Source organism: Quercus robur, chromosome 9 (assembly GCF_932294415.1).
Source record: "Quercus robur chromosome 9, dhQueRobu3.1, whole genome shotgun sequence".
In the NCBI taxonomy this organism is placed as follows: domain Eukaryota; kingdom Viridiplantae; phylum Streptophyta; class Magnoliopsida; order Fagales; family Fagaceae; genus Quercus; species Quercus robur.
Genome location: NC_065542.1, coordinates 16,709,301 through 16,730,712, shown reverse-complemented (window position 1 = coordinate 16,730,712; position 21,412 = coordinate 16,709,301). Strand labels below are relative to the sequence as shown.

General features: G+C 35.1%; 3 protein-coding genes across 4 annotated transcripts; all 3 read right to left on the bottom strand.

Annotated features, from left to right (window-relative positions):
• Nucleotides 1-2,439: 2,439 nt before the first annotated feature.
• On the bottom strand, nt 2,440-11,229 carry LOC126700860 (zinc finger CCCH domain-containing protein 48). Its single transcript, XM_050399037.1, has 9 exons — nt 10,297-11,229; nt 10,116-10,211; nt 9,593-9,682; nt 9,267-9,368; nt 8,919-9,065; nt 8,638-8,757; nt 8,463-8,522; nt 3,050-3,147; nt 2,440-2,923 (listed from the first exon to the last, which is right to left on the bottom strand). Exons 1-9 carry the CDS (start codon nt 10,798-10,800, stop codon nt 2,779-2,781), a joined length of 1,362 nt encoding a protein of 453 aa, XP_050254994.1. The 5' UTR covers nt 10,801-11,229; the 3' UTR covers nt 2,440-2,778.
• A 1,464-nt stretch (nt 11,230-12,693) lies between these two features.
• Nucleotides 12,694-16,321, bottom strand: LOC126699562 (uncharacterized). Of its 2 annotated transcripts, none has more exons than XM_050397463.1 (3): nt 16,096-16,321; nt 14,843-15,262; nt 12,694-14,460 (listed from the first exon to the last, which is right to left on the bottom strand). In XM_050397463.1, exons 2-3 carry the CDS (start codon nt 15,221-15,223, stop codon nt 14,290-14,292), a joined length of 552 nt encoding a protein of 183 aa, XP_050253420.1. In that variant the 5' UTR covers nt 15,224-15,262; nt 16,096-16,321; the 3' UTR covers nt 12,694-14,289. The 2 variants fall into 2 exon arrangements, with proteins under 2 accessions (XP_050253420.1, XP_050253419.1); XM_050397462.1 differs by having other exon boundaries at nt 14,843-15,258; nt 16,096-16,319.
• Nucleotides 16,322-19,651: 3,330 nt separating this feature from the next.
• Nucleotides 19,652-20,650, bottom strand: LOC126700782 (uncharacterized). The gene has a single exon (XM_050398968.1). It carries the CDS (start codon nt 20,648-20,650, stop codon nt 19,652-19,654), a length of 999 nt encoding a protein of 332 aa, XP_050254925.1.
• Nucleotides 20,651-21,412: the final 762 nt, after the last annotated feature.

Below are 21,412 nucleotides of genomic sequence, written 5' to 3'. Positions count from 1 at the left end.
GGCCAAGGTAAGGAGTTGGAATATTTTTTTTAGGGAAGAAAAATACATGAGAGAAAGAAAGGAATCATCATCTAATACTTGGGAACGGTGATCCAACTCAGGACACCTTGATTGTTTGAAATCTTCCTCGAGCAGTAGATTTTTAGAACCACTTCACAACCGTTCATCTTCATCATCCACCATCCCAAACTTCTCTTGGGATCTCTCATTTTGGGCTATACCTAATGCAACATACAAATTAATTAGGGGTCCAAGCCCAACAATCTTTATTTCGCTGCAGGCCATACCACCACAAATATAATGTTGTTTTATTACATAACATGACTTGGATAATTTTTTTTTTTTTTTACTTTTTTTTTTCTCATATTATTTTCTATAAAATTCTTATTATTCTCTCTTGAAAAAGTGTTTATTCTCTTTCTCTTGATTTTTTATTATTTCTTGCAACTCTACTTTTTATTGATGAATCATTGTAATTTTTTAAAACTCTATTTTGGGTTCATACATTTTTGGTGTTGTATTTTTTAGTTCCCCATCACAAGTACTCTCTCTCTCTCTCTCTCTCAATAAAATTTATAGAATAAATTATACATATTTAGTGTAAGTTTGATATGAGTTTTGAGGCTCAATAAAAGCGTAGTAACAATAAATGTTATGTTTAAGATTTTAGATATTATGAGTTTGAGATTTATTTTATTTTTTAATAAATTTGGATTTAAATTAGGTGCTTTCAACCCAAACATGTCTTTTCCTATTATGTAAGTGCACAAAAATAAATCGAAGTGGACCAACATGAACTGAATGATTTGAATGGACTAAATTGGATCAAATGGAAAAAAGTGGACCAAATGGAGAGAATACGACCAAATAGGAACAAGGTGAACTGAATAGGACTGAAGTGGACAGAATGGACTGAACGGAACCAAATTGGATCGAATAGAACTGAAGTGGACAGACTGGACCGAATAGGAACAATGTAGACTGAATAGGACATAATGGACAAAATGGACCGAATAAGACCAAATGGTCCGAATAGGACTAAAGTGGAACAAAGTGAACAGATTGGACCGAATAGGACGAAACAGAGCCAAAGTACACATAATAGACCGAATATGACCAAAGTGGATAGAATTGACCGAATAGGACAAAATAGGACCAACGTCGACCAAATAGAGCCAACGTGGACTGAATGGACCGAATTAGACCGAAGTAGACAGAATAAGGGCCAATGTGAACTGAATGGACCAAATTAAACCGAAGTTGATTGAATAAAACTGAATGGGCCGAATTGGACCAAATTGGACTCAAGATGACAAAATGGACCAAATAGAACCAATATGGACTGAATAAGACTTTTGAATATTTATCTTTTTTATTGCATTTGTAGGGCTCATATTTCTAATTTCTAATGCCTATTTTAGTTTTTTTTTTTTTAACTCAAAACTAAAGAGTTTAGCCCAAATTTAATAAAATTTCATACTTTTTAACTCAAAAATGAAGAGAAAAAAAAGTAATTTTGAGATAAACATGAAAAGAAAACCTATAAAATTAATCAATTTAAAGCCCACTTAGTCTAAAATGGACTAAAGGAGGACCGAAATTGACTGATTGGACCAAAGTAGACCTAATTGGACCGAATTAAAATTATTTAATTTTTAGGGAAAACAAATTATCTTCAAAAAAATTTAGAAAAAAATATATATATATTATATTACAATACAAAATAATAAGAGAAATGATATGTCTACAACATTTTTACAACAAATTCTAAGTGGAAAGTTGTTACTGGTTGTTATTGTAGAGCAAAAAAGTAATCTTAGTGTTAGTTTCAAATTTGAACCAATAATAACTAAGCACCTGTGATTTGTTGTAAAAATGTTGTAGACGTAACATTTCTCAAATAATAATTTATACCCATATATCACGTGGGTATGCTACTAGTTTTGAAAACAAAACTTGACAAAACACACGACTACATGAGAATTATATCAAACAAGGCAAGACACATGTAAAGCAATTTCCTGACAATTTTACAATCTATAAAGCAATGATTTAGGATTTTGGATATCATGGGGTTGTGAATTGCTATTAACATCATCATCTTGTATGTTTTGGCCTAAGATAGCAATGTCACCACCTATTACAACATCCCAAACGAAGAATCCTTCAAAAAATTCCAAGCAGTGACCAGAACCTCTCTGAATAATACTGTACCACTTTAAATTCTATGTATTTTGCCTGTATCCAAGTCAAACCCACAATGCACAACTCATCACGCACCCAACATACTATGCTCTGAAGTCTGAAGTCTACAAAACCATCCCTGAAGGACATGTGCCTTCAGAAGAACCCAAAAAGGGTGGGGGGAAAAGTCGCTGTATTCAAACTATCAACAAAACAAAAGGTGTATACATGATCAAGTACAGAAACACGATGAGATTTCAGTCTCAATGCACATTTTAACATTTTCTTGCAGTAAGCAATATGAATATTTGCTCAATTTTCATCATGATTTTGTCAAATATTACAGCCTTGATAGGGGCCAAAATGCCCTTCATAATTATGGCACACAGCAAGGAGACAACAGCTTTGGTGCTGAGAAACAGAGAACACATACAACGGTACTACCACTATAAACTAAACCCAAAAACTAGCTTTCTCAACTTATGATTCCTTCTGTAAACTCACAAATTACAAAGGGACCCAAAAAAGAAAAGTGAACTCAACTAATCAATATAATCAAGAGAAAAATGCAGAGGGCAATATAATTGATGCCACTCATCGAGTTGTAGCAGTTGATTCGGCCAACCACCGCCACACTTTCACTTGACCTGCTCCATCACCAGTAAAAAACAGGCCTCCAGGACCCATCTGAATTGCTCGAACCTCCTGTTTAGCATAAATTTTACCTCTCTCGGAAAATCTAAAGCAAGATAGACCAACAGAAAACATATACAATGGTTCATTAGGTTCTTGAAAACACAAATAGATGCTAACAAAAATATTAAATAAAATGGAGGACACAAGACAAAACCAAGAAAATACTCACGATGGCAAATCATAAAGATGGACAGTGTTATCATTGCAAGAGCATAGCAAGATGGGCTTGGATTCTAAATCATGCATCCCACAGAGCGTAAGCAGCCCCTGCAGCAGACAAAATCATAACTTCATTAAACCAACTATACTACAATATAAAAGAAACTCTCTTTCAAGATGTATGCGACATTTAATTACTAAATCACAACATCTTACATCCAAGTATAAAAAAGAAAAAAAGAATGGCAATAACATATCATTTCAATAATGCCATATTCACTAATTTCTAAACAAGAATCCACAACCAACTGTTTCCTCATCTCAGATAACTTCCTACTCCAAACACATATAAGTACTAAATAAATTAAAACAAATCAACAACCAAAAACCAAAACTATTTTAGGGGGAAGGGGGGGTTAGCAAAAATATAAAATGAGAGAAAGTACACTGATTGCTGAAAAAAAAAAAAAATTCATGTGAAAGACCAACGTCAAATTACTCATGGTTGAATTATATCATGAAATAGAGGTTCCCGGGGATGGTGTTTCATACCATCGGACTGCCCTCAAACCACACGCATGCGCACACAAAACAATAAAATAAATTACCACAAAAATCAGGACGACCTTCCCACAAATTCTAGTATAAAAGCTCAACAAGTAATTGAGTAGATATGCATCACCTGCAAAGGGCCAAAGGCACCCCTAAACAACCTTAAAGATCAAAAGGCTCCACCCCTAAACATAACTAATGCCGACCACATATACCCCCAAACAGAACTAAAAACAATCTTTTTTGGTCCAATTCTAAAACAAATCCTTAGCATCCAAATGCTCCAACGATCCTTTTTACTAAAATGAGCCGAGTAGCCTATTATTTGAAAACCAACTTAAGAAGTATACATGCACAGAAAACCTTGCACAGAGTAAATATCATGGCCGATCTTTAAGCTTCCAACAGTTTATCAACACCCACAGATCTGAACATGCAAGCCAAGAGGAGACCTCATCGTAATCTATAATCCAAATCATCAGATCCTCATTGTATGCTTAGGAATAAACTTATATGCAATCCCATCCAAAAAATATTTAATTTAAAGCCTTTTCCAGAATCATAAATTTCCAAAAGCCATCATAGTCCAGCACATCATGACTCAGAACTTTGATAGAACTCTAAATTTTCCCCTTGAAACATGGACTGCCTTACTAACAATCCATTGAAGGTTTTCACATATGCAAATTTGACACCAAAAACCCATTTCCAAGTCCTAGACATTACAATTTCCAGTAGATCCTCAATGACTTCTTTTAATGCATCCAACAGAATCCTTCTGACGCTAAACAACAAAGATAATTCAGCTGATAAGAACTCCAGAGAGAGATCATGATTTATGGCGGAGCAAAGATGGATGGATATACAGCCAAGATATGGCCAATCAGAAATTATTTTGCTCCACTTGAAAGCAGTTTGGATTTATATTGCACAGACCACACTAAAAATCTCTAATAAGATTACAAAGCAGCCGTGAAGAAATTCACTCTTGTCTACTGGAGCCCCCAACTCTTTGAATGCAACTTTTTATGCTGAAATTAGACACAATGTGAATTAAATAATTCCCAAAAACTGGATGGTTTTGGTTTCCCAAAGAAGAAATGAAAAGAACATAAAAAGGTCTTCTACATTTTAATTTGCCAGCTTATGGGGCACTCATGGTCACAGAGAGTTTCAACAATTCATACAGATTACAACTGAATTAGAAATTTTGAAGTAAAGGTGGCATGGGAAAGATGTGATGGAATCTTGTTTCTTCTAGAAAAAATCACCTCTAGATGTGAGAAGACAATATACTCAGTAATTGATTCCAAAAACAAACAGCAGAAGTCATTTGATCACACATAAACAAATCTATCTGAAGCAACAGACAACAACACTTCAATGAAATTTCAACAAATATGCAAAACAAACTGCATATTCCTTTTGATCACACATACTCATACATAACGAATTGACATGTTCCAAGAGAAGTAATCTTTCGCAAAATCATCAGTCAAGGAAAAAGAACAATTTGTTAACGTTTATTATCTCCCATTAATATTCAACCACACTGAAGCTTGCAATGTACTATTTACTTGGCCCATGTTTGCTATCTCAACTTGGAATGCATTACACAAACTTCTAGGGATGAGAATACATTTGGCCTTTTTGTGCATGTTTGGTAACCTTTTTTTTTTTTACACAAGAATGCATTTTTCATTTTTGGAAGCTAAAATGAGAATCCTCAAAACTGAAGGATTCTTGTTTTGGGGTAATTAAAGAGACATTTTATTGAAATAAGACTACTTCATGTACAATGAACACAAAGGAGTCTAAAGAATTACAAAGTAACAGTATTATGTACAGAAATCAGAATGACGGCAACTTTATAAACTCATAATGGAGTTGCTATGAGTGAAACCCCATGCACAAGACCAATCAAATAAAGAGCTTGGGAAAAATTGCTATCAATTGAGTCCTTGTACTTTCCGCATCCTCGAATACGGTGGCCAAGCAACCACCTACATCTCACAAACCCACTCAAATCAAACCTTGAACCCAAAACCCCAATAGGGAGGGTAGAAGAGAGACAGGATGGTTCAGCAATGCCCAAGCTCCCCAGAGAGAGAGAGAGAGAGGATAAGAAGCAGGTCATGTCTAAACTAACCAGAAGTGTGTGGCCCTCCTTTTCCTTTTAATATTTTTTATTGGTAAAGATATATATTGCAAAGAGACTACTTCATGTTCCAGGAACATGGAAAAATCTGAAGATTTACAAGTGACATAATTATATACAGACAGAGACAGAACTACACTAGGACTGAGGGGGGGCATGCCCCCCCCCCCCCCCAACTTTTTATTTGTATGCATATAAATAAAAATATTAAAATATGATCCCAAAATTTATATACTTGGCCCCCCCTCCCCAAAATAATTAACAAATTCACCCATGAAACCCAAATAGAAAAAATATCTGACCTGCCCTTTTGCCCAGTTGTCCCAAAAAACCCTCAGACAAACCAAAAAAACCAATCAAACAAATCACAAATCTAGATAACAAGAATACCCTTCAGGCAATATAGCAGATCAGGATCTTCCTTCTCTAATCTGACCTCTCTCTTCTCTGAAATCTCTCCTCAGCCCCCTCTCTCTGCACTCTCTACGATGTGTCATGTGAGCTTGTGAGGTGGATCCTCTGCCAATTTTTAATTTTTATGAGGATGAAAGCCACTTTGAATCTGTTTTTTTTTTTTTTTTTTTTTTTTTTTGCAGATCACTACTCTAGTCTATGCTCTCCCCTCTCTCTTGAATTGCAATAAATGCTATGTTAGTAATTTTTGTTTTGCCAAATGATAAATGCGAGTAACTAATAGTGTGTGAACGTGTGGCTATCGTTTTCATAGAAATAAAATAAAATAAAATAATTGTGTTGTGTTATATTGTGTGAATGGTGAACTTGTGAAAGCCTAAATGGATAGAGGGGGTTGTGGCACGTTTTTGCTATAGTGCTAGATGGAGTATATATGTGTCAACTTTTGGTTCAAAGGATAAGTAACTAATGATAAAAGTTGTACTAATCCAGAAAAAATTTGAGAACAAAAAAGGTGTAAGGTATGTCTAAATAACACAAGAAGACTACTCATTCTACTATTTATTTTGATACTTCATTATTTCCCTATCTTATAATAAATACATTGTTCCAAAAATTAGTCCCAAACAAAACCAAATAAACATTGATTTTTACATTGGATAAAATCTCATGACTTTACAAGTCAAGAAATTATTTGAATGTTATGTACATGTAAATCAATCCTTATAATTTATATGACTTATATGATTTTGTAGATAATGGGAAAGTCAACTACAATGTTTGATTTTTTTGAAAGAAAATACAAACAAATTAGAAGTCATTAATGATATCCTATTTTATGAAAATCATCGAACAACACTTTGAAGAATTGCTACTGATGAAATAAGTATTAGTTCATTGCAACATGATCATAGATTATGTCCACAAATATGGGATTAAGATGTCAATGGGCGTAATGAAATTCAACGAACTAATATTAAGCTTCCCCCCCCCCCCCCCACCCCCAAAAAAAAAACTTCGAATCCTAGTTCCGTCCCTGTATACAGAAAAACAACAATGGTAGGAACTCTCGAATGGAGGTGTTATTAGTGAGACCCCCTGCACGATACCAATCTAATAAAGAGCCTACTATAAACATAGCTAACAATTGAGTCTCTGTACTTTCTACATCCTCAAGCGTATGTTATGTTCCCTTCAGAATGTCCACATCAAAAATAGCAGCACTAAATTCCAAATGTCGGACAAATGCTTACCAACCCAATTCCTCCACAACTTGAACGCAGCAGTGAAGTGTAGCAATAGATGATCCACCGACTCCCCACTATAACAACACCCCACTACACCGACACATACAACACCACCCTAATATCTTATAACCTCCCTTAAGGAGACTGTCACGCGTGAGGATCATCCCCCATGCCACAATCACAGCCAAAAAAAAAAATACCGTGGGTCCTTAATATAAACCCAACCTGACCCATATCTCTTACTTAGCCCAATCAGATCCAAATGCATTCTAAACTAATTCATAACCAAACACAATTACATTAAGCATAATTATTTTTTAAGAGAAATCTTGGCGTAATACCAAGTGTAATTTTTTGGAAAGATGTATTATGCTATAATGCATTCTAGTAGGATACACTCCACTGGAATACATTCGGCCAATAGAGTTACCAAACACTACCTCAGTATCCTCTGAATTCCACCATGGACAAAACAGCTTTTATTGAAAACTGATATTATATTTTCTTGAATCTTGCAGATCTCTAATGCATGCCACCTAGAATGCTAAATGCAGATTAATCTGACAAATAAGTCATCATTTTCATAATATTGGGTTATGAAAAGACCCTAAAAGTTCAAAATAACTCTTAAAAATTTCAGATACAGCACAGGAGTCTTTCAAAATATAATGTGCAAGTAATCTCCCTTCAAATGAAAATTGATCTTCCAATAGCAAGGCACCTCCTCCCCTTATAAGTTCTAGGTGGAGGGTGAGGTCATGAGTTCAAGAATGTAGCTTACCAATAGAACATAATCTCGCAATATAATTTGAACTCATGACCTCATCACCCTCCACCAACTTCATTTCTGATATAACCAAGATAGTTTGATAATTTCAACAATATACTAAGAAGGAAAGAAGATCAAATGCTACTTTTATCAATATCAACATCTGAATTCAACTAAATGGATGGACAAGACCACCAACTTCATTTCTGATATAGCTAACTTATTTAAAAATAAAATTTTAATATGCACAAAAAGGAAAAATAAAATATCACAAACCACATACATGGTCTTCATTGTGAGTGTATGTTACTTCCAAATTCCCACTTTCTGTAGCAACCCACACCTGCACAAAACAAAAATGGAACAACATAAAAACTTTGTAGCTCTAGTGCATATTAAAAATCTCGAGATATATACATACATATATATTAAATAAAATAAACATTAGAGACATCAACCTTTATTGTTTTGTCTAATGAGCATGATAAAAGAAACTGATCCCAACAAAGAACAGACATCACAACTGAACTATGCTCCTTTAGTGTCTGTACACATTGCAAAGTTTCAAGGTTCCAGACCTGCAAGAAGGCACATATGATTTTTTAAGAAAAGAAAATTCAAAAAGCAGGAAAAATGCATTCCAAATGCAACTACTGTGTGTTCTTTAAAATAAAACTCTAAAAGTACACCACTAAAAAGATTAGATACATAGAATAAAATGATATTGAAACCAACTTACTCTTATAGAACAGTCCATAGAACCAGAATAGAGTCTATTAGCTCCAACTACTAATGAAACAACTCCGTGGGTATGACCTGTAAGTGATGCAGCCGGTTCAAAAGTGTTGGTAGCTGCATTAAACTTCCATGCCAATATAGACCCATCCTGCACCATATAAAATCTCCAATAAATACCAGTAAAATATGTCAATTCCACACACACACCAAAGAAAAAAGGATACACAAGCAAACACACAGGGACAGAATGTCTCCCTAAAGATGCAATGGATTTTCATTACGATTGATTCAAATCAAACTATCAAATCTGAATTTCAATAAAACCAAGGGTCCACATGTACCACATTACCTGTGTACCCGCAAAGAGCAAATCATTACCCACAACCATGGCATAAACTTGTCCTACAGGTCCAGTAAGACTCAGTTCAGAGTTAGTTAGTGTGTTCCATGCCTGCAATATCATTATCAAAATCCCATTAAGCACGATATTATTCTACTCACTGCTTGGCCAAGAGAGAGAATTTTGTTATACTCACACTAATAAGCTCACAACAGTAACACCTTAATATAACCCCCCTCCCCACCCCCCCAAAAAAAAAATTAATAAAAGAAGGAAAGAAAGGAACCATTACATCGCACCATAAATTTTAAAAACAAAAACTTGAGGTTGCCTACCTTGACAGCATTTGGGATTCCAACAAAGACCCAATGGCCTTCATTGATCATACAACCTACTTCACCACCAAGTTGAATCACTACCTTACACTGCAAAGAAATATAGTAAAACCATAACAAATGAACCATGAGAGAGAGAGTTAAACTAATCCCAATCAGGGGTAAAATAAACAGTCTATTTTTCAAATTTGATAATACACTACAGCAATTGCACCAGATGACAATGAAAATCATCAGTGCAAAAAGAACAGATCTAAGTTTACCACTGTTACTCAATTTCGAATTCTCACAACAAATTTATCTTTTTATCATAAGAAGGTGGCCCCTTATTTCCTAGTTTCAATTAGTGCAACTTCATATCACTACTTAGTACAAACCAAAAAACTAAAAAGTAAAAATTAACGATCAAATTATAGATTTCCCTTCTCTTCCTATAAATTCCCAGCAACCAAACACAAACTTAATTAAAAAAATATATATATATAATCAAACCCCAAATAAAATAAAAAAAGCAAACAACAACCTGCCCAGTTGTACAATCCCAAACCCTCACTGTCTCGTCTTTACTCCCCGTATAAAGCGAATTGGAATCCGACGGCAACGCGATCCCACTCACAACCTGTTCATCAAAATCCAAAATCAAACCCCAAAAACAAAAACCCCAAAAAACAATCAAAATCACATATACCCTTAAAAAGCACAACCTTTAGATGACCCTCGAGCTGCGCCACCATGGAAAAATTATCACCGGTGCTCCAAGAATGCAAGTATCGGCACTTTTCGCCATAACCACAGTTCCCTTGGATCCAAAAATTACAAACCTTGGAAACCTTCTCGGTGGGCTTATTGTTACGCGTAAGAGTTCTATTACCACCGCCGCCGCTGCCGTGGGCTCGGCCCCAAGTGTTGGAGTAATTGGGCCTAGAGGAGCGTGGGCCGGAGAAAGAAGAGGAGGAAGAAGAGTAGTCATCGGAGAATCCACCGCCGCCGCCGCCGCCGCGCTTGGAGGAGCCGTTGGGTGGCGGAGGTAGTTCTCTGTGAAGATACGGACACGGATGGCGGTTGCAATTCCCGGCTCGCCAATGGTAACACACTTTCTGGATTTGGCTGCTGCTGTTGTTGTTGTTGCCGTGGTGGTAGTTCTTGGAATTTTCCACAGGCCCACCTAGTCTCTGAAACACTCTCTTGCTTCCGCTATCTACATCCATCGCTACGAAACTCCGATCAACGATCAATTCCAATCCGATTCAAATGTATCAGAAACCCTAAATCTTAGAGAATTTTGGGGGAAATTTTGAAATTTGAAATTGAGGAAACCCTAGAAAAATTGTTGATCTCTGTGTCTGTGTCTGTGTGTGTGTGGCGGGGGATTGAGGTTGAAGGAGGTGGGGGAGAAAGAAATACGGTAGGACAACGCGTCGACTGTACGGGATGGGGTGTGGAATTACGATAATACCCTCAATCGGAACTGCAATATATAGTTATTGTTATATATACTAAAAATAAAATTTGGGAAATTGTGTGTCTTGATTGTACTCTTTGAGTGTGGAGGCGCGCTGATGTCGGTTGTACCTTTGCAAAGTTCTGAAGTGGAACTGGAGAAAGTGATGATGAGGTGTTAAACTGATCCCAACCGACCGAACCCCAATGACTTATCCATATATTCGAGGAAAATAAGGGGGAAAGGGGTTTTTTTTTTTTTTTTTTTTAATAATAGATAGGGTTTGATTTAAAATGTGATGATTATATTTTGAATCTCTCTTCTTCTTTTTTTAGTTTGATTTTTTATAGTCAAATTATTTTGGTTACAAAATTTTTTTTTTTTTTGAGAAGCTATTTTGTTTACAACTAATTAAGAAAATTTGTTATTGAAGATTTCTTTTTCTTTTTTCTTTTTGAATTGTTATTGTTGTTTATTTGAGTCATTACCTTTAGATCAATTGTATTTCTTGGTACGATAAAGATATCTAGGTTCGAATTTAAGATTAAAAAAAATTAAAAAAAGACAATTAAGATCATTTATATTAGAAAAAAGAATGCATAACTTAAATATAATTTGTTTAGGGTGAGTACCAATTGTGGTGTGCTTTTGGCAAGCCCAAAAAATAATTCAATTTTTAGACTTTTTGAGCTTGTTTTAGTAAATGGAGTCGTTTAACAATTTTTTTTTTTTTTTTATATAAGATAGAAATTCTACTTTAACCTAATCTAAGTGTATATTTGTGTGAAGGTCCCTCTTGAAGACTTGAACCTTAGTCATTGTCCCCCACACCCCACAAACACTTATACTTGTGGAGTGACCATTACACCAAGGATGTACGGTAATTTTTAAAACAATACTCATAAAGACAATATAAAACCTATTAAATGACACATCTCATGAATTTCTCTAGCATTACATGGTCATATTATTCAGGATGTTAAACTTCTAGCTCCTTATTTTTCTTGTATTAATTTCTCTCATGTTTACCGTTAAAGGGACACAGTAGCTCACTCTCTTGCTAGAAAGGCAATTACTTTGCCTAATTTAACTGTCTGAATGGAAAATATACCACCAGACATTTTTTGAGTTGTTCAAGCCGATTTGGTCACTTTGACTTAATGCAATTGATATCTGTTTTCTCAAAAAAAAAAAAATATATATATATATATATATATATATTGGGAATCAATAATGACACTTTGATTTATCTAAAGTTAATACCAAGAAGTAACGTTAATAATTTAATATCATTTGCTGAAAACTGAATTTTTTTTTTTTATAATAAATCTTAAAACTAATAATGGAACAAGGACCCAACATATGCTTTATTCTCAAGTTGAAAAAAACCACGAATACTTTATTTGGAGTTATGCCAGGAACATTAAAATCATTGGCTGACAAATGATAACCGAAAAAGACTAAAAATATGTGAAAATTAATGTTTCTTCTCACGTAAACAGTAATAACACTGAGTGCTCAAGACAAAAGTCACAAAATGTCAAAAACTACTAAGACAACTTTAGACAAGGGGAAAAAATAAAATAAAAGAAAGAAGAAAAAGATGATGCGGGGCATGCTAAAAAGTAATTTAACAATTGGCAATGACAAAACTACCCCATTTCCAAAAGATCATTACTTTTACTCGTTAACAATAGGCTACTAGATTTGCATTTTGGCATAACAGTACATATAATCGAAGTTAAACTTACCTTTCCAAAAGAAACATAAAAAATTCTAAAAATTGCTAAAGATGTCCAACATCTTCAGGAGGTAATTCAATCCTTCAATGTCAGCTATGGTGATTAAGCTGGTACCCTGCGGCAAGGGAATGTCAGCATCAAATTCTTTGTTCTCAAGATTGATTGTATTTATATGCACCTCAAGATTCATGCAATGCTCATTGACTTTACAGGACACAGGAACTCTCCTAGGCTTGGCCTTGGCATTGTTATTCTTCTCAGCATTTGATAGTCCTGAATCCTTCTCAGCTTTACCATCATTTTCTTATTTTTTTTCCCCTGCTGATCTAGATTTATTGGCACTCAAAGGAACTGCCTTTGAAACATGTGTCTTGGGAGTTCTTTTTCTTGGAGAAGACATCACTATTCTTTTTGTTTGTTTTAACTTATTTTCAGAGATCTCACAAACTTTATGCTTTTCGGGCTAATATTACTTTTAAAGGTGTGGGATGATCACACTATAATATTGGTGTCTTGGCTCATCTTAGTTTCACTATTTGATGCTGGTGATAGACATGTTTCCCATGTGAGAATAGAGGGGTGACACAACAGCTAGTAACCGTTGAAGACCATTAGCATAGGAAAGATGCCTATAAGTATAGCAACGCACATACCTGTATGGGCATTACACATACCTATCCCATTGCCAGAAAACCTTGATACTACAAGCTCTGCAAATGCTATGAATCTCATCTTAGTTCTCACAATTCCAGATAAGCAATTAAACAGCCTATATATTGTATCTGAGATCACAATGCTTCGTAACCCCATAAAAAGACACCCGCTTCACAGTGTGGCTACTTTTGAAGATCTGGAACAAGAGTTAATTTATTAGAAAAATATTGGGCTACTGGTTATGTACCCACAATCCCTCCTGAATTTCTTCTATCGTCCTTCATCCCACACCTAACTGTTGTAAGTTGTAACCAAGAAGAAAAATAAATTAAGGAGAAAAAAGGGGCTTGGCTAGTGGCTAGGTGATCTTGATCCCCCCACCTTCCCTGGCGGGTCCCTACACCAAACTAATTACTATAAAGTTCAACTCATTTACATCAAACTGTATAAGCCTAAAGCCTTCATTTAAATTTTCATACACCTTACAACCCAGACCTAATCAGTCTCTAATATCATCTCATAAAACTAAAAGCCATAGAACCCCAATGGCCAATGCATCCACCAATACTGCACAAATTATCACCCAAATAACTGAAGTAGAAGAATCCCACGGATGTAGGTGTTCTCGAATCATGTAAAGGTAGTGCTACCAGAGGTATAAAGCTTGGTTCAGAACATGCCTTGGGTTCATCAATGACATTACATAATAAGAAGTAGCACTATATGGATTATACGTGGCCAGACCACAGAACAATGCCTTAAATGTCTGTACATGATATAGCAATATAAATTCTGCTAAGGGGTCCTGTCAAGGAAATGACTATCTCATCAAATTCAAATCTTAAACAAGCATTATTGGATCAAGGATACTCATAAAAACCATACTTCCTAAACAACCGCGTGACATTACAATCCATGTTAAAATATGTTGGCGTACTGGATAATCTGTATTGACCGCCAAAAGATAACATGCTAGCAAAGAGTGCTCCTGATTTTCTGTGTTCCAACATTGACTTTGCTTCACAGCAGAACTATTCAGATAACATACATCAATTTAACCAAACTTTTGATCACACACATGCACACACACAGAGATTCCTGAATTTAAGTGTAAAAATCATGAAGCGGAAGCATAGGACAAGAGAAGACCAGTAGAAGGAAAATAAAAGTCAGGAAACTAAAATAATAATATATCAGAAATCAAGAATATGATAAGATTGATTAGGCAAAATGTATCTAGTTACATATACTGAACATGTAATGAGAAACATTTACAAAACTGAATATGATTTGTCAAGACAACAACAAATGCTTTACAAGGAATTGTCAACTGGCAAGCTTAAAAGCATCAATGAAGAGACCATAAGTGAAACCCATCTTGAAATTGTTGAGAAGAGCAAGCGGGAATGTTACCTTTGGCCGGCTGTAATAGAATTTTGTCGCATACTCTGTGAGGAGAACACATACAACTGCAGCAATAACATCATTTACTCCTAAAGCTCCAAAAGACAGAGAAATTGTCTGTGCAACATAAAAGCCACCCAACAAAGAGATTCCCCCAAAGAGAGCTCTTCGAGAAGGACTTCGAAAATAATTCCTTGAGAGCTCTGGCACAACTCTGATAATGTCAACTAGTCTTCGAGGCCCTCCATTCTCTTGTACAGCCTGGATACGAAGAAGCCTGGGTGAGTATCTCAAGCTAAACGTTCCATATTTCCCACATGAAACTCTGGTTTGAGGACTTGACCCAAATTTAATTAGGCCTGTAGAAACTAGACTCATAGAGTGCACCATTATAGTTCCACTATCAACCACGTCAACAAGAACACCTATCTTGGAAAAGTTGAAGCCAATTTGATTAGAGAAAAATAAAATCTGTTAACAAAGACAGAAGTATAATACAGAAAATGTATTGTGGAAGAAGTAATAAAATATTCCAATATGATTATTAATCTGTGCCTTGATTTCCAAAATTTTCAAAAAGGAAAATTTGTCTCATCATTGCATAACTTCAAACTCACCCTCCACCTTACTCTTACAAAGGAAAGGTTTCATTTGAGCTGGAGTAGCTAGCATAACTTCACAACATGTAAACATGTTCTTAAATACAGTTGTAATATGTAACACAAGAATGCAAAAGACTTGGACTTTGCCATTCATATGTAAATACTTCACCAACCCCACATACATATCCTCTGGACACCCTATGAAAATCACATTTCAGTTACTCTCAAAACTCAAAACCATCATGTCACGACCTGAAAGCACTAGCAGCATCTACGCTATTCCCCCACCCCCCCCCCCCCCAAAAAAAAAAAAAAAAACTAGACAAGTTACAATTGGGGTTCCTTGTAGTAACTTGTATACAGGGCCGGCCCTTCCTTTAGGCGAGTTAGGCAACTGCCTAAGGCCCCCAAGTGGAAGGGGGCCCCAAAATTTTAGAAAAGAACCAACCGGGTAGTAGAGGATTTAGTTTCAAATGAATTACAAAAATAATCTGGCACATCCTTTTAACCAAAAAAACAAAAATTTTGGTAAATCCTATTAAACATTGGTTCTAAACAAAATCATTGACCAAAAATCAACCAGATAAACTACAAATCCGGTCTAAGAGATTAACCACAAATCAAAACAAATAAATCCACTCAAAACCCTAAAAATTTTACCTTTCTCTCTAGTCTCTGCTCTCCGCCTCTCTCTAGTCTCCAGTCTCCACTGTTCAGTCTGTCCTCAGCCTCTCTCTGATTCTCTGCTCTCCGCCTCTCTCAAGTCTCAACTGCTCACCTCACCGTATCAGGTTCTGAGGTTCAGGAATCAGGTATAAAATTATAAATATTTGGGCCATTTTTTTTGTTAAGAACTTAAGATAACTTTGTTTATTTGGGCCCTCCCAGGATGGTTTTGTAACTTTGTTTATCACTTATCAGTTTATCATTATGGCTGCCTGGACCCTCCCTGGACTGGGCGTTAAGTTTGGGCCTTCAAGTTTTTTCTTATTTTTTTAAAAGCCTGCATTTTTTTTTTTTTGGTTATAGATAGGATTTGTTTTGTGTTTTTTTTATTTGGGTGGGTCTTATTAATAAATCTTGTGTCAGTGTTATGGCTGTGCTTAAATTTTTGTTATGCTTGTGCTTAATTTTTTTTTAATTTATGCAGGTTGAGATTGCTAAAAACTTGTTATTATTTAGTAAAACTACAACAATACTTTTTATATAAATCAGGTTCTATTTCTCATTTGCTCTACACTTGAAAGTTATTTTTTATTTTAGTCTTTATAAATATATTGTTTGATTAGAAATGTATACTAGAAAATATGCATCTGGATATGAAAAACTTTAAAAAAAAATTAATTAATTAATTGAGTTTCAAAAAGGATCAATGCATAAATTTGTTATTAGTAATAAACAAAATATAACACAAAATTTAGATGAAAATATTACAAATGAGCAAGAAATTCACCAAAATAATTTAGAAAAAAATGATGTTCAATTTTGCAATACAACAAATCTTGATAATGAACTTCAAAATAATTTAGAAGAAAATGAAAATAATGATGAAAAATATAATATAAAAATATTAAATAAACATTAAGTTAATTAATTTATAAGTATAAAAAAGACCCCATTTTTAGTTATTGCCTTAGGTCCCAAAATGTCTAGGGCCGCCCCTGTTTCCCTCTCATCCTCTCTCTGCCTCAACCCACGTCACACCGTGCTCCATGGCTGACCACCAAGCTCTCCTTCTAAACCTCTATGGCCAGAGCTTTTCAAGCTCATCACCTCCAACCACACACCACTGCCGAAACCCAGCCAAAATCAAATCACGACCACCACCACGGCCAAAACCCAGCCAAAATCAAATCGCAACAAAAACCCAGAAGCCCACCAAATCACAAATCAAATCACACCCACCGAAATCAAAGCACAAAACCCACAAAACAACCAAAATTACAAAATGAAAACACTGAAAGTGAACCCAACGTTAAAAAAACATATATTGGTTTTGTTATTATATTTTAGAAGAAGAATCATCTTGTTAAACTAATTTTATATCCAAATTAATCAAACACATACCACAAGCAAGAATGATAGACTGAAAGCAAAGTAAAAAAAAAATGGTATTTCCCAGAAAAGTGTTTTCAGAAAATAGAAAGGGTAAGCAAAATATAAAAATTATTTGCTTCATAATCTCAAATAAATAAATAAATAACCAAAAATCACACACCATAATCCAGTGAAGCCTTGTGAGCAACAATTTCACCTAAGAGGATCGTCTGAGTTGAGAGGAAGAAATTTTCATAGTCTTTGGCTTGGCAGCACAATCTTCGATTTCCTTTCTTGACATGGTTTTCGTTCGCTCCTCTCCTGTTAGCCTAGGTGACGTATAAAGAGAAATAAAAGGAAGAAGAACAAAGCACCGCGTAAAAAAGAAGAAAAGAAAAATGGTGAGAGAAAAAAGACGGACTGAGATCAAGTGCATTGTCGTAAGTATTTTTTTACATTTCTTACTCTCTTTTTTTAATTTTTTAACTCTCTTTTAATATATTTTATTTAATGGTTGAGATTGAAAGTTGTTTTTTCAACTTTTAATCTCAGCCATTAATTACAATTGCATCAGGGTATTACTCCTGAATTTGAAAATGACTTATGTTATACAAACACGAACACGAGAATATGGAAATTTTTGAAAAATAAAGACACGACACAGCGACGACACGACGGTTAAATAATTAATTAAATTTTATATTTAGGCACATTTTTTAATATTTTTAGACATAAAATACATTTATGTCTAGAATTCAAATTATGTAAGAACTACAAATAAGTAAACTAACACCCAAAGTAGTACAATAATACACATAAAATGTTTAGAGTACAAACCATAAAATGATAACAAGTTCAACATCAAACTAAAAACATAAAAGGATAACAAGTTTTAAACTTTCAAGATTATCACAGAACAACAACATCATCGTCATCAACATAGTCATTATTCTCAACAATACTTGTCTTCATCTCTGGCTCGTGTAGTGTGAGATAAGCAATCTCAAACAACCTAGGTCCTCCAAATGGTTCATCCCAATTATCTCCACCAATGTCCCACTTCTTAGATTCTCCTATAGTGTACTCGAGCCTCCTCCTTGAAAGAAGTTGAAGATTAAAATGAACAAACACTAAATCTTCAGCACGTTTAAGAGTAATTCTATTCCTCCTCAAACAATGGATGAAGCCATATGTACTCCAATTCCTTTCAGCACATGATGATGAGCAAGGCTGTTCAAGAAGCTTTAGAGCTAAAGTTTGAAGCAATGGTAAACTAGACCCATAAGTTGACCACCAAAGCATTGGATCGAATTTCCACCTATCCTCCATGTTATCCTCATCATAAGTCTTAAATGCTGAAAACAAACCAAACTCCATAATAGCATTCTGCCAATCATCAAGATCAGGAAAGATCCTTTTAAGGCACTTGTTTCTCTCCATTGAAATTTCAGCATCCTTATATGGCGCAACACGACCTCTGACTTCCTCAATCCATTGACTAGTATAATACCTAGTTAAAAGCAAATAAATAAGTACAACTAATAAGTTTAGTTTATTTATTTGGAAATGCCTAAAGAATATAAACGAAAAGATTAAAGAGATAGAAAAATTACTTCGGATTCAAGGAGTGGGCTAGGCAATGAAGTGGTGTGCAATTTTTAGTCCACCGTTCAATGAGTATATTGTATACCACATCATAGAATGGAGACTCCTCATAGTCTTCCTTGCCTTCATGCCGGTATATTTCTTTCTTCACATTTTCTATCATGGAATCCCACGTTTCATACACCTTATGGAAAATAGGTGCATCCGTGTTAGCCACTTGAAGCATCTCATAAATAGGTTATGTGAATCTCAGAATATATGCAACCTTGTCCCACCACAAATCATTCAAAACATAATCCCTCACAGTTTGAGCTTTTCCTACATCATCTTCTCTATATGACATCCATTCCTCACTAACAACCATATTTCAAAGATTTTGTTTTACTTGAAACAATCTTTTAAGCATGATAATTATTGAAGCAAATCGTGTTTCAGCAACAGCAAGTAACTTCAAAGGGGAATATGAATTAAAAATTGCTAATCTCATAGAATGATTTGTGATGAAAATACGAATGAAAGTTGCCTCATCTGAAACTTGTGAAATCTAGTTACATTCATTATATGCAACCTCATTCTACAAAGAGTACTTAGGTGCACATATATTCTTCAAAGCCAAATTGAGGGTATGCACAACACAAGGTGACCAAAATATATGAGGATATTCAGCTTCAACAATAGATCCTGCAACCTTCATAACAGACACATTATCAGTAATAATTTGGACAACATGTTGATGCCCAACCTCACCAATGACCTTTAGAAGCAAGTCAGCAATGAAGTGCTTGTCTTTGTACTCTTTGGTACCATCAATAGATTTGATAAAAAGTGGCCCTTTCTGTGATGTAACCATAAAATTGATAAGTGGCCTTTTTTGTGCATCTGTCCACCCATCACTTACAATGCTTAAACTCTTTTCTTTCCAAGTGTCTTTAATTGACCTCAACAACTTCTTAATATGTGCCATCTCTTTTTGCAACAAAGTTGTTCTTAATTTATTGTAACCCGGAGGAATATAGCCCACTAAATTATTATTAGCTGCAAACTTGATCATCTCAATCCAATACGGGTTCTTAGTAAAGTGAAAAGGTAAACCAGCAGAATAAAATGTCCTAGCAATAAGAGAATCTAATTGCTCTTGACATTGATTGTTAAAAGCCCTCTCCAAAGGAGAATTCACAACCCCTTTTTTTTTTGGAAAAATGGGATGACTTATAGCTGTACTACTTTCCCTACTACCCAAATTAAGACTAGTAGGAGAATCAGTTGGTAAAGTCACTAGCTTAGGCTTCTTCAATCTACGTGAAGATTCCTCAAACGCATGTTCTAATTTCTCCATTTCATCATGATACTCATCTCCAACCTTGGCACATACTTGTATTCCAAACTTAGGTAGTTTTAACAAGTGTGCCTTCACCCTTGAATAAGACCCCTTGAAAGTTTTTTCACAATAATTACATTTGAAAGAAACATTCCCACCACCAACACTTGCTTTTTCTAACCTAGTAACATATTTCCATAGAAGAGCAACAGCTATCTCAGCTGATGATTTCTCACTTTCATTTTCAGTATTCATTTTAGTAAAATCACCTACAATATTTAACTTCAATAAATAAATAAAACTATAGTAGGACACAAAAAAACAAATTTATAAATTATAAGTTATAACTAATTAAAAAAAAAAAAAGGACAGAGGGCACCCACAGGCCACAATAGCAGTTAAAAAAAAAAAAAAACAAACAAACAAACAAAATGCGTTATAAATAAGTAACAGTACACCCACCCATTCACCAAAATTAACATCTGAAAGAAAGAAAGAAAAAGAAAAAAGAAATAGAGATAGAACAAAGAAGAGAATTGGACCTGTTGTCCGCGCCGAGAGAGATAGAGATCGGAAGGAATAGAGGGCATGACGTCGACGTCGGAGCTTGCCGATCAACCCGATCTAACTCCGATGAGGGATAGAAGGCAACGGCAGCGACAGAGGGAAGGTGGGTTGACTGTTGAGAAGAACTTGAGAGTTGAGATGTGTGGTTTCAACTTTCAATTTTTAGACTCTAAACATGTTTTATTGTTTTAGGGTTATCACAGAATCAACGGTATTGGTAAGTCCACCTGTCAAAATCTGTGATTTTTTTATTTTTTATTTTTTTTTATTGCTGGTGTGTTGGTCTCGTCAAAACACGCTCGGCGCCGTGTCGAAGAAACGAAAAAAAAAAAAAAAAAAAAAAAAAAAAAGGACACCACCGGACACTAGAATTTGGCGCGTCATCCCCGTTCCGGTGTCCGACACGTGTCGGACATCGACATGACGCCAAAAATGGCATGTCGGTGCAAC